Here is a 12,600-nt window from a genome sequence, read left to right as displayed (position 1 = left end):
AGTGGGCCGTGTGCTCCCCATACCACCATCTATTAAAAGTTGTGGGTCAGGTGAACTCCATGATACACTTTGGGGTTCTCTAAATCCTGGCCCATAACACCTGCCTTCGGCATACAGTTCCAGAGGACTAAGCAGCTCCAGTATTCTTCATTTAAGACTACGGATTTTGCATTGGCAGGTAGCAGTCAAGGTTTGCCCCACTTTTGTTCTTCCTATCACAAGGATAGGAAAAAAAACTATGGAACCATTAGCACAATCCTGATGAAAGTGAGCTGTATATCCCAATGACACCCCACATTTAACCACTAAAGTATAGTACAGGGTGTAAACCGACAATTTTCAGATTAGGAAGCAAGAGTGTTACTACTGACCCCAAACACACAATTGGGTGAAAATCTTGTATTTACAGGCAGATAAGCCTTACTTCAGAATGGGTCTACTGTGTTCTCACCTGGTTGTTAAAACAGACGCAGAGTTTTGAAAATCTAAATGGATGAGGGCAGTCAGCTCGGAGGTACACATGGAGTTGCACTGGGACGTCAACGTGGAAACTAGGAGCCAGGAAGCAGGCTTTACATTCAACTACATAGAGGCAAAAATAGATGTAAGAACAGAAGAAACAAGCAGTGACTTTGCTCAGGTGAGCAAGCACAAATTTGAAAAATGTTCCATGCTTAACAATCAGTGGACCCGATCTTGCGCGGAGAGGCAATCAGAGTTGGATTGCCATTCTGCCCTTGTTTCCTGCCTTGAAGTCCAGGTGACCTTTGCTCGCCCAAACTCAAGCAGGTGAGAATTGTGTAGGGCACTGAACTCCTGAGGCCTTTAGTACAGGGAAAGTCAGAAGCCACACCTTTTTTTAAAGGCACTAGCAGCCGTAATTCAGGCAAGTTTAAAAGGTCCAGCCACTTTCAAGCCAGGGAAGTGGTTTAAAGTCCAACTATTCCTGTAACTATTACCATAAGACAGTTGGAACAATCTGAAGTTTGCGACCTGAATCATAATATTGGATGCCCGATGAAAGTTTGAAGTTCCAAAGCAATTGCCAGGCAATCCATACCTGGGAGTCGGGGTGGGGGGAATACGTCTGTGGCTGGGGGTGGGGGGGAAAGAGGGGTTTCCCCAGCACATCTTTGGCATTGAATGGCCTACTTCTGCTCATATTTCATGTGTTCGTACGTAAATAAAGGGGTTCCCTAAACTCACTCTGCTGTTGGACCTCTGCTAAATTGATTATTTTACTGTCCCACTAGCCTGAGGTTTTTTTTCCTCAGAGTTTAAAATCCCTGTCTCATTTCTCTGACCCACACTGAACACCCCCTTTCTCAACTCTTGTATTTTCTATGTCTCTGGGTCATTGTTGCTAGGGAACAGTACAACTTTTCTTTCCAGAATCATTGAAGTTTCAACTCTGCTTAACCCATTTCTAATGTCAGGAGTTGGGAGATTTAATTAAAAGGTGCATATATACACACAAACAAACCCAAAGGGCCTGAAATCTTTCAGTCCTAAATCTATCCAGACGACCAGGCACCAAGGTTCCGAAATGAAACCAATATGAAACCGAAACCATTTTTACCTTCCTTATCACACAAAATATAAATAAATTAATTTAATTTTAAGTTGAATTTATACATTGTTCATAACACATTAAAAGCTCTGTATTGAATTAAAGCCGCCTCCCCCACTCTTGCAATGGCACAGAAATTTAATAATTTTAAGGAATTGCTGCAACAAATCTGAGAACATTTTCCTTTTAAGAAAGTAAGTACTTATTCTTCAAAAGAATATGTTATTCACAGCATTAATATTAACCAGTGGAGTTGGCTTCAAAGCAGCCACATTACAAAATGGTCAGCTGTTATGGACACTTAAATATCTTATTGTTTTTCTTTCCCATAGAACCATAGAATTCCTACAGTGCAGCAGGAGCACATTCAGCCCATCGGGTTTGCACCGACCCTTTGAAAGAGCATCCTACCCTCGCCTTATCTCTCAAACCCTGTAACCCCACCTAACCTGCACATGTTTGGACACTAATGGGCAATTTAGCCTGACCAAGCCGCCTAACCTGCACATCTTTGGACTGTGGGAAGAAACCGGAGCACCCGGAGGAAACCCATGCAGACACGAGGAGAACGTGCAGGCTCCGCACAGTCATCCAAGGTCAGAATTTAACTTGGGTCACTGTGAGGCAGCAGTGCCGACCACTGTAATGCCCCATTTTAGAAGAGAATGTCAAAAGCAATCAATATAAAGTAATTGATAGAAACTTACTTTTTTTTTTATAGGTAGTAAAAGTTTAAGGGAAGAAATTATTTAGTGACATTATACTATTAAGAATCATATATTAGCCATGACAGCAGAGAATGCTGAGAGCATAGGAAAAGATCTCATAAGGAAGTCAGTATTCAAACCAACTATCCACGTTGCAGAATAGACTCATTGTTATCATTATAGGAGGGTGAATTGTGACGAGGATGCAGGGATCCTACAGCAAGATCTGGACAGGTTGGGCGAGTGGGCAAACCAATGGCAGGTGCAGTATAATTTGGATAGATGTGAGGTTATTCATTTTGGAAGCAAAAACAGGATGGCAGATTACTACCTGAATGGTTGTAAATTGGGAAAGGGGAGTGTGCAGCGGGACCTGGGTGTCCTTGTGCACCATTTGCTGAAGGTAAGCTGAAGGTAAGCATGCAGGTGCAGTAGGCGGTAAAGAACGCTAATGGTATGTTGACCTTCATTGCAAGAGGTTTCGAGTATAGAAGTAGGGATGTGTTGATGCAATTGTACAGTGCCTTGACTGATTCCAGGGATGGAGGGACTGTCATATGAAGAGAGATTGACTAGGTTGGGATTGTTCTCGCTGGAGTTCAGAAGAATGAGGGGGGACCTCATAGAGACTTACAAAATTCTAACAGGACTAGACGGGTTAGATGCAGGGAAGATGTTACCAATGATAGGGGTGTCCAGAACCAGGGGTCACAGCCTGAGGATTCAGGGTAAACCATTTTGGACAGAGATAAGGAGACAATTCTTCACACAAAGAGTGGTGAGCCTTTGGAATTCATTACCACAGGAAGTCGTTGATGCTAAAACTTTGAATATATTCAAGAGGCGGCTGGATATAGCACTTGGGGAGAATGGGGTCAAAGGCTATGGGGAAAAAGCAGGATTAGGCTATTGAGTTGATGATCAGCCATGATCGTGATGAATGGCGGAGCAGGCTCGAAGGGCCAAAAGGCCTCCTCCTGCTCCTATCTTCTATGTATGTATCTATGTATTACTGGGCAAACATCCCAGTTCTGGAAAACATGGTGGGAAACAGGTGGTTTGAAACAAAGAGAAGTTTTCCAGTGCCACATTATCTCTTAAAACTTGATAGACAGACATTTTGGTCATTTAGATGAATTACAATTATTTTAACCCAATCACAGTCAGAAAGGGGACAGAGCCTAAAAAGATTATGATTTCTTTATGAGACTAAGAGAGAACCTTTTTGCTCTCTCCAAAATCATCTTTAAGCTTTCTCTCTCTCTCTCTCTCGCTCTTTCTGAATTTATCTTTAACCTAACCGTTGAAATCTATTTTTACGTTGCTTGGCAAACAATTTTCATTTTCTTTCATTTCATTTTTGTATTGTGCATTTTGATCTGAAGAAATTACCACGAACTGAATTGTATTTTGAATTCAACTCAACCATTTTTATTTGCATTCGACAAACAACTTTCTAGATTCTGTATTCGCATAAAATTTGACTTGATCAGTACACTTTGAAACTGACATAAATAAAGCTGTACTTGACTTCACCCAAGTAGCTCAGTCTCGAATTCTGCAATATTAATATATAGTGTGGCGACACATAAATATATTAACAAAGTACAGATCCATCAGTAATTAAAGTTAACAAGTTATTTATAGGTCAGAGAAGCAGCAGGAAAATATTCCAGGCTGCACATCAATTTTGCTACAAAGGAAATAATAAGACAGAGAGGCAATGAATCAAACCATAAAGGTTTTGCACCTTCAAGGTAAATTACCACATTTTAAATTTTGATTAAATATTTTGTTTAAAAAAAAAGTTACTTACCAAATGGCACATAATCTTGCATCTCGATAGTAAATATGTTACTTCCAGCCAAAGAAATACGATCTGTCCACAATTTCTGAGCAGTTTTGATGGCCTTGGAGTCACAATCAGGTTCTGGTGCAGGGCTTTCATTCTACATTTATGTGACGGAAGTAGAGGTAATGTAATTCAAATTTACTTATTTCAAAAGATTTTTAAAATTGTTACTGCAGTACTAACCATCAACACTTTTATCAAATTCTTTTCTATACGAGATTTCTGTTCGTTATTCAGTGTGGAAGCTGTCATTTCAGTAAAGGAATAATCTCAAAACAGTCTCGAACATGGTCTAAAATTGGCACCATTTTTCAAGCAAGGAAAGAACAGTCATTTTATGATATGGGCAAAGTTAGGTGAAATTATCTAGGGCACCTTTTGGGGCCATACAATTGGCGATGACACCATTGCGGGCTTAAAATTCAACAGGTTCACCCTACTACCCGCCCCAAATTGAGGCCAATTAATGGTCACTGAGGGCTACTTCCCGCCCAGCCTTCCCTTCCAATACCATCATGAAGCCCTTTCGGCAAATACATGCTCCTGGGCCAAAAGTTTCTGACTTTGTCTGCAGCTGGGATTTTCCAGCACTGCTGAAATTGAATGGAGTTTTGGCTGGAATGCCAAATTTTCCATTCCCGCTTGCAGTGGGTCTCACCATGGACGAGACTGGAGAATCCCACCCAATTTGATTGGCTGGCAATTCTCTGAGACAGCACTTCCTCTCAATTGAGAGCGGCTGTCTCACCTTCAACCAATTAACGTCTCTTGGAGCAAGACAGCTGAGGGACAGTTTGGGTAGAGGGTGGGAAACCCTGTCATTTGTTAAATTCTACCCAAGGTTTAGTTTCCGATTGCTATCCAGTGATCTCTACTGGAAAGTCTGCATATATTCAACACTTTTGTAAATCCATTCACGCAAACAAAATAACATTTGTTGTCAATTCCTGATTTCCCTCGAGAAGGTGGTGGTGGTGAGTCGCCTATTGTGCTAGTGATTTGAGACAGTTGAATGGGTAGTTCAGAGTCGACCTTAAGAACATAAGAAATAGGGGTAGACCATATGGCTCCTTGAGTCTGCTCCGCCAGTCAGTATGATCATGGCTGATTGTGGGTTTCAACTTCATGTTCCTGCCTACTCCTCATAACCCTCGATTCCCACAGAGATCAAACATCTAAATACATGACACTTGCAACCCAATCAAATTGTTATTAAGAGAGGTCAAATATATAAATATCCAGTAACATGAAAATATTGGGAACAAAGCAACAATAGTTTTAACGAAGCAAGGATACACCTCCCAAGTAGCTCCAGGGAGTAGGTAATGTAATCTTTGATTTGACCCATCAGGTAAGCGCATTTGAGTGCAGTGGTCAGAATAAAGGTAAGCAGCTTCCACCAGCGTTCACTGCGGTAATCACACATCACGTAATCCAGCAACCTATGGGGGGGGGGAAATATTCAACAATGAGTTAGGAGAGGAAACAAAGAGGAAATTAAGAGTGGCATAGAAAGGAGAATAGAATAGCAGTTAAGACAAAACGCAAGCCAAAAATCTTCTAGGAGCATGTAAATCGTAAGCGAGTAGTAGGAGGCAGGGTGGGTGCTACAAAGGACAAAGAGGATAATATATCGTTAGAGCAAGGTTAGAATATTTAATGAGCACTTTGCATTGTTGTTCACTAAGGAAGTGGCACCCTTATTCAAGGAGGGGTACAAGAATATTCTTAGTAACTACAGGCCATTCAGCTTAACATCAATGGTGGGTAGGTTTTAAGAAACAATAATCAGGGAAATGAATCAACAGGCATTGGGGAAGCTAGAGGTAATTAAAGAGAGCCAGGATGGATTTGTAAAAGGCACATTATGCTTGATGAATCTAATTGATTTTTTTGAACAAGCAATAGAGAAGGTGGATGAAGGGAATAGAATGAATGTTGTCTATATGGAGTTTTTCAGGCTGTGGAAGGTAGAAAATGGCATCCACGTTTGTGCTAGGGCCACAACTTTTATATATATTTTAATGATTTGGATATTGGAAGAGAGCAAAATGCTGTGTATTTTAGCAGCAGAAAGTGAGAGGCAACAACACACACACAGAAGTGATGTTGAATCTTTACTTTGAAGATTAAAAATCTGTCTAACTCATATCCTTTTTTAAAAATTAAATATATTTATTCAAGTTTTTTAACAAAACAAAACAATTTTTACCCCTTACAAACAATAAACCACTCCCCCCATAACAAAATAACACAAAATCGCCCTGAGCAAGATATATACATGGTAAGATGATATATTTACAGAGCTTTATACATTGGCTCTCGCCCGTTCGTGCCAGTTTCCCCCACCCTCCATGATATCCCCCGCTCGTCCGTCCCCTCAAGCAATCTCTCGTCCCCCCCCCCCCCACCCCCCAGGGTTGCTGCTGACCGGCCTTCCTCTAACGCTCCGCGAGGAAGTCTAGGAACGGTTGCCACCACCTGTAGAACCCCTGCGCAGACCCCCTTAAGGCAAACTTAATCCTTTCCAACTTTATGAACCCAGCCATGTCGTTTGTCCAGGCCTCCACGCTAGGGGGCTTTGCCTCCTTCCACATTAGCAAGATCCTTCGCCGGGATACCAGGGACGCAAAGGCCAGAATGCTGGCCACTTTCGCCTCCTGCACTCCCGGCTCGTCCACTACTCCAAATATTGCTAGCCCCCAGCTTGGCTTGACCCGGACTTTCACCATCTGAGATATTGCTCCCGCCACTGCTCTCCAGAACCCCTCCAGTGCCGGGCATGACCAAAACATATGGACATGGTTCGCCGGACTCCCTGAACACCTTCCACATCTGTCCTCTACCCCAAAGAATCTAATCAACCTCGCCCCCGTCAAGTGCGCTCTGTGAACCACCTTAAATTGTATCAGGCTGAGCCTGGCACATGAGGAGGAGGAATTGACCATACCCAGGGCATCAGCCCACAAACCTTCCCCGATCTCCTCCCACAGCTCCTCCTCCCATTTACCCTTCAACTCTTCTGCTAGCGCTTCCCCCTCTTCTTTCATCTCTTGGTGTGTTGCCGAAACCTTGCCCTCCCCGACCCATACACCCGAGATCACCCAGTCTTGAATTTCCTGTGTCGGGAGCAGCGGGAATTCCCTGACCTGTCCCTTCACAAAAGCCCTCACCTGCATATATCTGAATGCATTTCCCGGGGGTAGCTCAAACTTCTCCTCCAGTAGGCTTGCAAATGTCCCGTCGATGAACAGGTCCCCCATTCTTCTAATCCCCGCCCAGTGCCAGCCCTGGAACCCCGGGACAAACCGGTGGTTACCCCTGATCGGGGACCACACCGAGGCTCCCACTGCACCCCTATGCCGTCTCCACTGGCCTCAGATCCTGAATGTTGCCGCCACCACCGGGCTCGTGGTGTACTTTGATGGCGAGAGCGGCAACGGTGCCGTCACAAGCGCCCCCAAGCTCGTTCCTTTGCAGGACGACATCTCCATCCTCTTCCATGCCGCCCCCTCTCCCTCCATAACCCACTTACGGATCATCGCCACGTTTGCTGCCCAGTAGTAGCTCCCTAGGTTTGGCAGCGCCAGCCCTCCTCGGTCCCTACTGCGCTCCAGGAACCCTCTCCTTACCCTTGGGTTTTGTTCGCCCACACAAACCCCATAATACTCCTACCTACTCTCTTGAAAAAGCCTTTGGTGATCACGATGGGGAGGCACTGGAACACAAACAAAAACCTCGGAAGGACCACCATTTTTACCGACTGCACTCTACCCGCCAACGAGAGCGGCAACATGTCCCATCTTTTGAAGTCCACCTCCATTTGGTCCACCAACCTCGTCAGATTCAGTTTGTGTAGGGCCCCCCAGCTTCTGGCTATCTGGATCCCTAGATACCGAAAACTCCCCTCCGCCCTCCTCAGCGGTAGGTCCCCTATCCCTCTTTCTTGGTCCCCTGCCTGTAGTACAAAAAGCTCGCTCTTCCCTACATTGAGCTTATAGCCCGAGAACTCCCCAAACTCCCTCAAAGTCTGCATGACCTCCACCATCCCCTCCATTGGGTCCGCCACGTACAGCAGCAGGTCGTCCGCGTATAGCGACACCCGATGCTCTTCCCCCCCGCGGACCACCCCCCTCCATTTATTAGACTCCCTCAGTGATATGGCCAAGGGTTCGATCGCCAATGCAAACAACGGGGGGGACAGAGGGCACCCCCTGCCTCGTTCCTCGGTACAGCCGGAAGTACTCCGACCTCCGCCGGTTCGTCACCACACTTGCCACCGGGGCGCTGTAATGGAGCTTAACCCAGCTAATAAACCCTCCCCCGAACCCAAACCTACGCAACACCTCCCAGAGGTACTCCCACTCAACTCGGTCAAAGGCCTTTTCTGTGTCCATAGCTGCCACTATCTCCGCCTCTCCCTCCTCCGATGGCATCTTATCACGTTTAAGAGCCGCCGCACATTCGTATTTAATTGCCTGCCCTTTACAAATCCCGTCTGGTCCTCATGTATCACCCCCGGGACACAGTCCTCAATCCTCGTGGCCAGCACTTTTGCCAATAGCTTAGCGTCCACATTAAGGAGCGAAATCAGCCTGTACAATCCACATTGCAATGGGTCCTTGTCTCGCTTCAGAATCAAGGAAATTGTCGCCTCCGACATTATCGGGGGCAGGGACCCCTCCTCTCTTGCCTCGTTAAAGGTCCTCACTAGTAGCGGGGCCAACAGGTCTGCATACTTTCTATAGAACTCCACCGGGAACCCGTCCGGCCCCGGGGCCTTCCCCGCCTGCATGCTCCCCAAACCCTTACTCAGCTCCTCCAACCCGATTGGTGCCCCCAAACCAGCCGCCTCTTGCTCCTCCACCCTCGGGAACCGCAGTTGGTCCAGGAATCTTCCCATCCCCTCTTCCCCCCCCCTGGGGGCTGGGATCTGTACAGCTCTTCATAGAAGGCCTTGAATACCTTGTTTATTTCAATTGCACTCTGGGCCATGGCTCCCCCACCATCTTTGACTCCCCCTCTTTCCCTCGCTGCCGCCCTCTTACGGAGCTGGTGTGCCAGCATCCGACTGGCCTTTTCCCCGTATTCGTAGGTCGCCCCCTGCGCCCTCCTCCACTGTGCCCCCGCCTTCCCCGTGGTCAACAGGTCAAACTCAGTCTGGAGCCGTCGCCTTTCCCCAAGTAATCTTTCCTCCGGGGCCTCTGCGTATCTCCTGTCCACTCGCAAGATCTCCCCCACTAACCTCTCCCTTTCCCTGCCCTCTGTCTTCTCCCTATGAGCCCTGATGGAGATTAGCTCTCCCCTGATCACCGCCTTCAACGCCTCCCATACCACCCCCACTCGCACCTCCCCGTTGTCGTTGGCCTCCAAGAACCTTTCAATACACCCCCTTACCTTACCACACACCACCTCATCTGCCAACAGCCATACATCCAACCGCCACAGCGGGCGTGGTCCCTCTCCTCTCCCAGCCCCACTTCCACCCAGTGCGGGGCATGGTCCGAAACGGCTACGGCCGAATACTCCGTCCCCTCCATCCTCGGGATGAGCGCCCTGCCCAGCACAAAGAAGTCTATCCGGGAGTATGCCTTGTGCACGTGGGAGAAGAAAGAAAATCCCCTGGCCTGCGGTCTTGCAAACCTCCATGGGTCCACTCCCCCCATCTGAACCATAAACCTCCCGAGCACCCTGGCCACCGCCGGCCTCTTTCGCGTCCTTGATCTGGAGCGGTCTAGTGCTGGGTCCAGCACTGTGTTAAAGTCCCCTCCCATTATCAGTCCTCCTACCTCCAGGTCCGGGATGCGCCCCAACATGCGCTTCATAAATCCAGCATCATCCCAGTTCGGGGCGGAAACATTTACCAACACCACCCACGTCCCTTGCAACCTACCACTCACCATCACGTATCTCCCTCCATTGTCCGCTACGAGAGTCTTGGCCTCAAATGACACATGTTTTCCCACCAGAATTGCCACCCCTCTGTTTTTCGCGTCCAGTCCCGAGTGAAATACCTGTCCAATCCATCCCCTTCTTAACCTAACCTGGTTCGCCACCTTCAGGTGTGTCTCTTGGAGCATAGCCACATCTACCTTCAGTCCCTTCAAGTGCACGAACACTCGAACCCTCTTCACCGGTCCATTCAGGCCCCTCACGTTCCAAGTTATCAGCCGGATTGGAGGGGCTGTCACCCCCCCGCTCCTGCCGGACTAGCCATCTCCTTTTCTGGGCCAGTCCCGTGTCCGCGTCTCCCTCACCTCCGTCCCAGCCACCTCTTCTGTGTCCCATTCCCTTTCGGCCAGTGCAGCAGCAATCTTGTTTCCCCCCCCTCTCGATCCCCGTCTAGCTTTTTTGCTCCCCCCATATCACCCCCGTAAGTCAGCTGACGCCTGCTGACCCTGGCTTCCCCCGCCATCCCTTTGACACCCCCGTGTGGGAATCTCCCCATCAGTAGGCGTTCCTACGCTCCCCCTCCCACCTTTCTTCCCGCGCGCGGGAGAAAAACTCCGCGCTTTCCAGAGCCTGCCCCGCCCCCCCCGACGCAGCTTCTGTTGCGGCCTTGTCTCTCGTCCCCAGCCCATATAACATTCCCTGCGCGTGCTTGCCCCCCTATATACAACTGCCATCATACTTCAACCCTCAAATAGCCCCCACCCTCACAAACCCTCAATTAGAGTACAACTTTTCAGTTAATATAAAGGTCCACGCCTCTTCGGGTGTTTCGAAGTAGTGGTGTTGGCCGTTATATGTGACCCACAGTCGCGCTGGCTGCAACATTCCAAATTTCACTCCTTTCCGGTGCAGCACTGCTTTGGCCCGGTTGAAATCCGCTCTCCGCTTAGCGACCTCCGTGCTCCAGTCCGGGTATATTCTAATCTCAGCATTGTCCCACTTGCTGCTCCGCTCCTTCTTGGCCCATTTCAGGACCCTCTCTCTATCTGTGAACCGGTGAAATCTCACCACCATTGCCCTTGGTGGCTCGTTTGCTTTGGGCTTCCTCGCCAGCACCCTTCCAGCTCCAGCAACCCCAGGGGGGCCTCCGCGCCCATCAGCGCCCCGATCATTGCGCCCGCATATGCCGCGGCGTCGGCCCCCTCCACTCCTTCTGGGAGACCCAGGATCCTCAAATTGTTTCTCCTCGACCTGTTCTCCAGGTCTTCGATTCTTCCCGCCCACGTCTTGTGTAGCGCCTCGTGCCGCTCCACTTTCACCGCCAGGCCCAAGAGCTCGTCCTCATTCTCACTCACTTTGTCCTGGATCTCCTGGATCTTCACCTCGTGGGCTTTCTGGGTTGCCCCAAGTCCTTCAATTAATGCCAGCATCGGCGCCACCATCTCCTTGCGCAGCTCCTCGAAGCAGCGCTTGATGAATTCTTGCATCTCTTCTTTGTCCCCGGCCGCTGCCATTTTGTTTATTTTACCCGTCTTCTCCCGCTGCTCCAGTGCCGTTTCTTTGGCCGTTTCGCTGCGGGTCCGGTCCATACAGGTTAGTAGGGGACCTCTCTCCTGTCTTCCCCACGGGTTGGCTGTGTGAAAAGTCCCGTTGGGGCTCTTCTATCGAGCCCGAAAGTCCGTCTTCGCGGGAGCTGCCGATTCGTGCGGCTTAGCTCTGCATAGCCGCAACCGGAAGTCTGTCTAACTCATATTCAATAACCCAGCCTCCACTGGTCTCTGTGAGGAGAATTCCAAAGATTAGTTAATCTCACGGAGTCATCAAATTGATCTTAAATGTGTAGCCATGTAAAATGGCCACCTGCAAAGGACCAAGGGAATTTGGGACACAAACAGGTACACAGCGTGTATTGTGCAAAGAGACCAGACTTGGCTGAAACTTGTATCCATTAAGAGTCGATCACCATTTCCCCCAGGACAATAGAGTTTGAATCAAGGAGTTACAACAGTAGCAGACTAACCGGCGCCACCCCCCCCCGCTTATTTGGAAAGGCCTACGTGCCTGGGACAATGATTGCTAGGACCCGCCCAGCTACCAAGGTATCCACCCCTTAATTGGCTGAGCGCAGTACGAAGTCTTACAACACCAGGTTAAAGTCCAACCGGTTGAGACTTGGCTGAGACAGTGAGGGTGATCAGAACTCTATCGATCCATTGGACCCCGAGTACGGACCGCCCAAAAGGGCGCGAAAAAGACGAAGGATAAAAAGCCCTGCGCACTAGAGATCTGCCTCTTTTGGGACCAGCCTGTGTGCGACCAACTGCAGCAGAACAACCAAGTTCGAGGGCCCGTGACCATTCCTGAAGGACGAGCCCAGCTGAGACGAACCCAACAACTTCCAAACCAACCACATGGACCCGGATAAAGGCCTTATCTCGCACAGTGCCGATCGCTCGAAGTTAAGTAAAGGTCATCTTAGTCGTTAGGTGTAGTTTAGTACGGAGCCGCGTGTATTTAATATACAAGTCGTGCTATTAATAAACTGTGTTTTTGAGCTAACATATTGGTTGTGTGGTTAT

At 48.3% G+C, this 12,600-nt stretch overlaps 1 protein-coding gene across 2 annotated transcripts in view; it reads right to left on the bottom strand.

Annotated features, from left to right (window-relative positions):
* The window catches only part of trappc11 (trafficking protein particle complex subunit 11), a 110,496-nt gene that overhangs the window by 47,665 nt on the left and 50,231 nt on the right, over positions 1 to 12,600 (bottom strand). For both annotated transcript variants that reach the window (XM_072515848.1, XM_072515847.1), the window contains exons 15-18: positions 5,426 to 5,571; positions 4,313 to 4,374; positions 4,094 to 4,226; positions 452 to 582 (exon numbers count right to left, since the gene is read on the bottom strand). In XM_072515848.1, the coding sequence (XP_072371949.1) occupies positions 452 to 582; positions 4,094 to 4,226; positions 4,313 to 4,374; positions 5,426 to 5,571 (472 nt within the window). The remainder of the gene's footprint in view (positions 1 to 451; positions 583 to 4,093; positions 4,227 to 4,312; positions 4,375 to 5,425; positions 5,572 to 12,600) is intronic.

The sequence above is a fragment of the Scyliorhinus torazame genome, chromosome 9 (genome assembly GCF_047496885.1).
Source record: "Scyliorhinus torazame isolate Kashiwa2021f chromosome 9, sScyTor2.1, whole genome shotgun sequence".
NCBI classification, from domain to species: Eukaryota; Metazoa; Chordata; class Chondrichthyes; order Carcharhiniformes; family Scyliorhinidae; genus Scyliorhinus; species Scyliorhinus torazame.
This window is presented reverse-complemented; position numbering and strand designations above follow the sequence as displayed.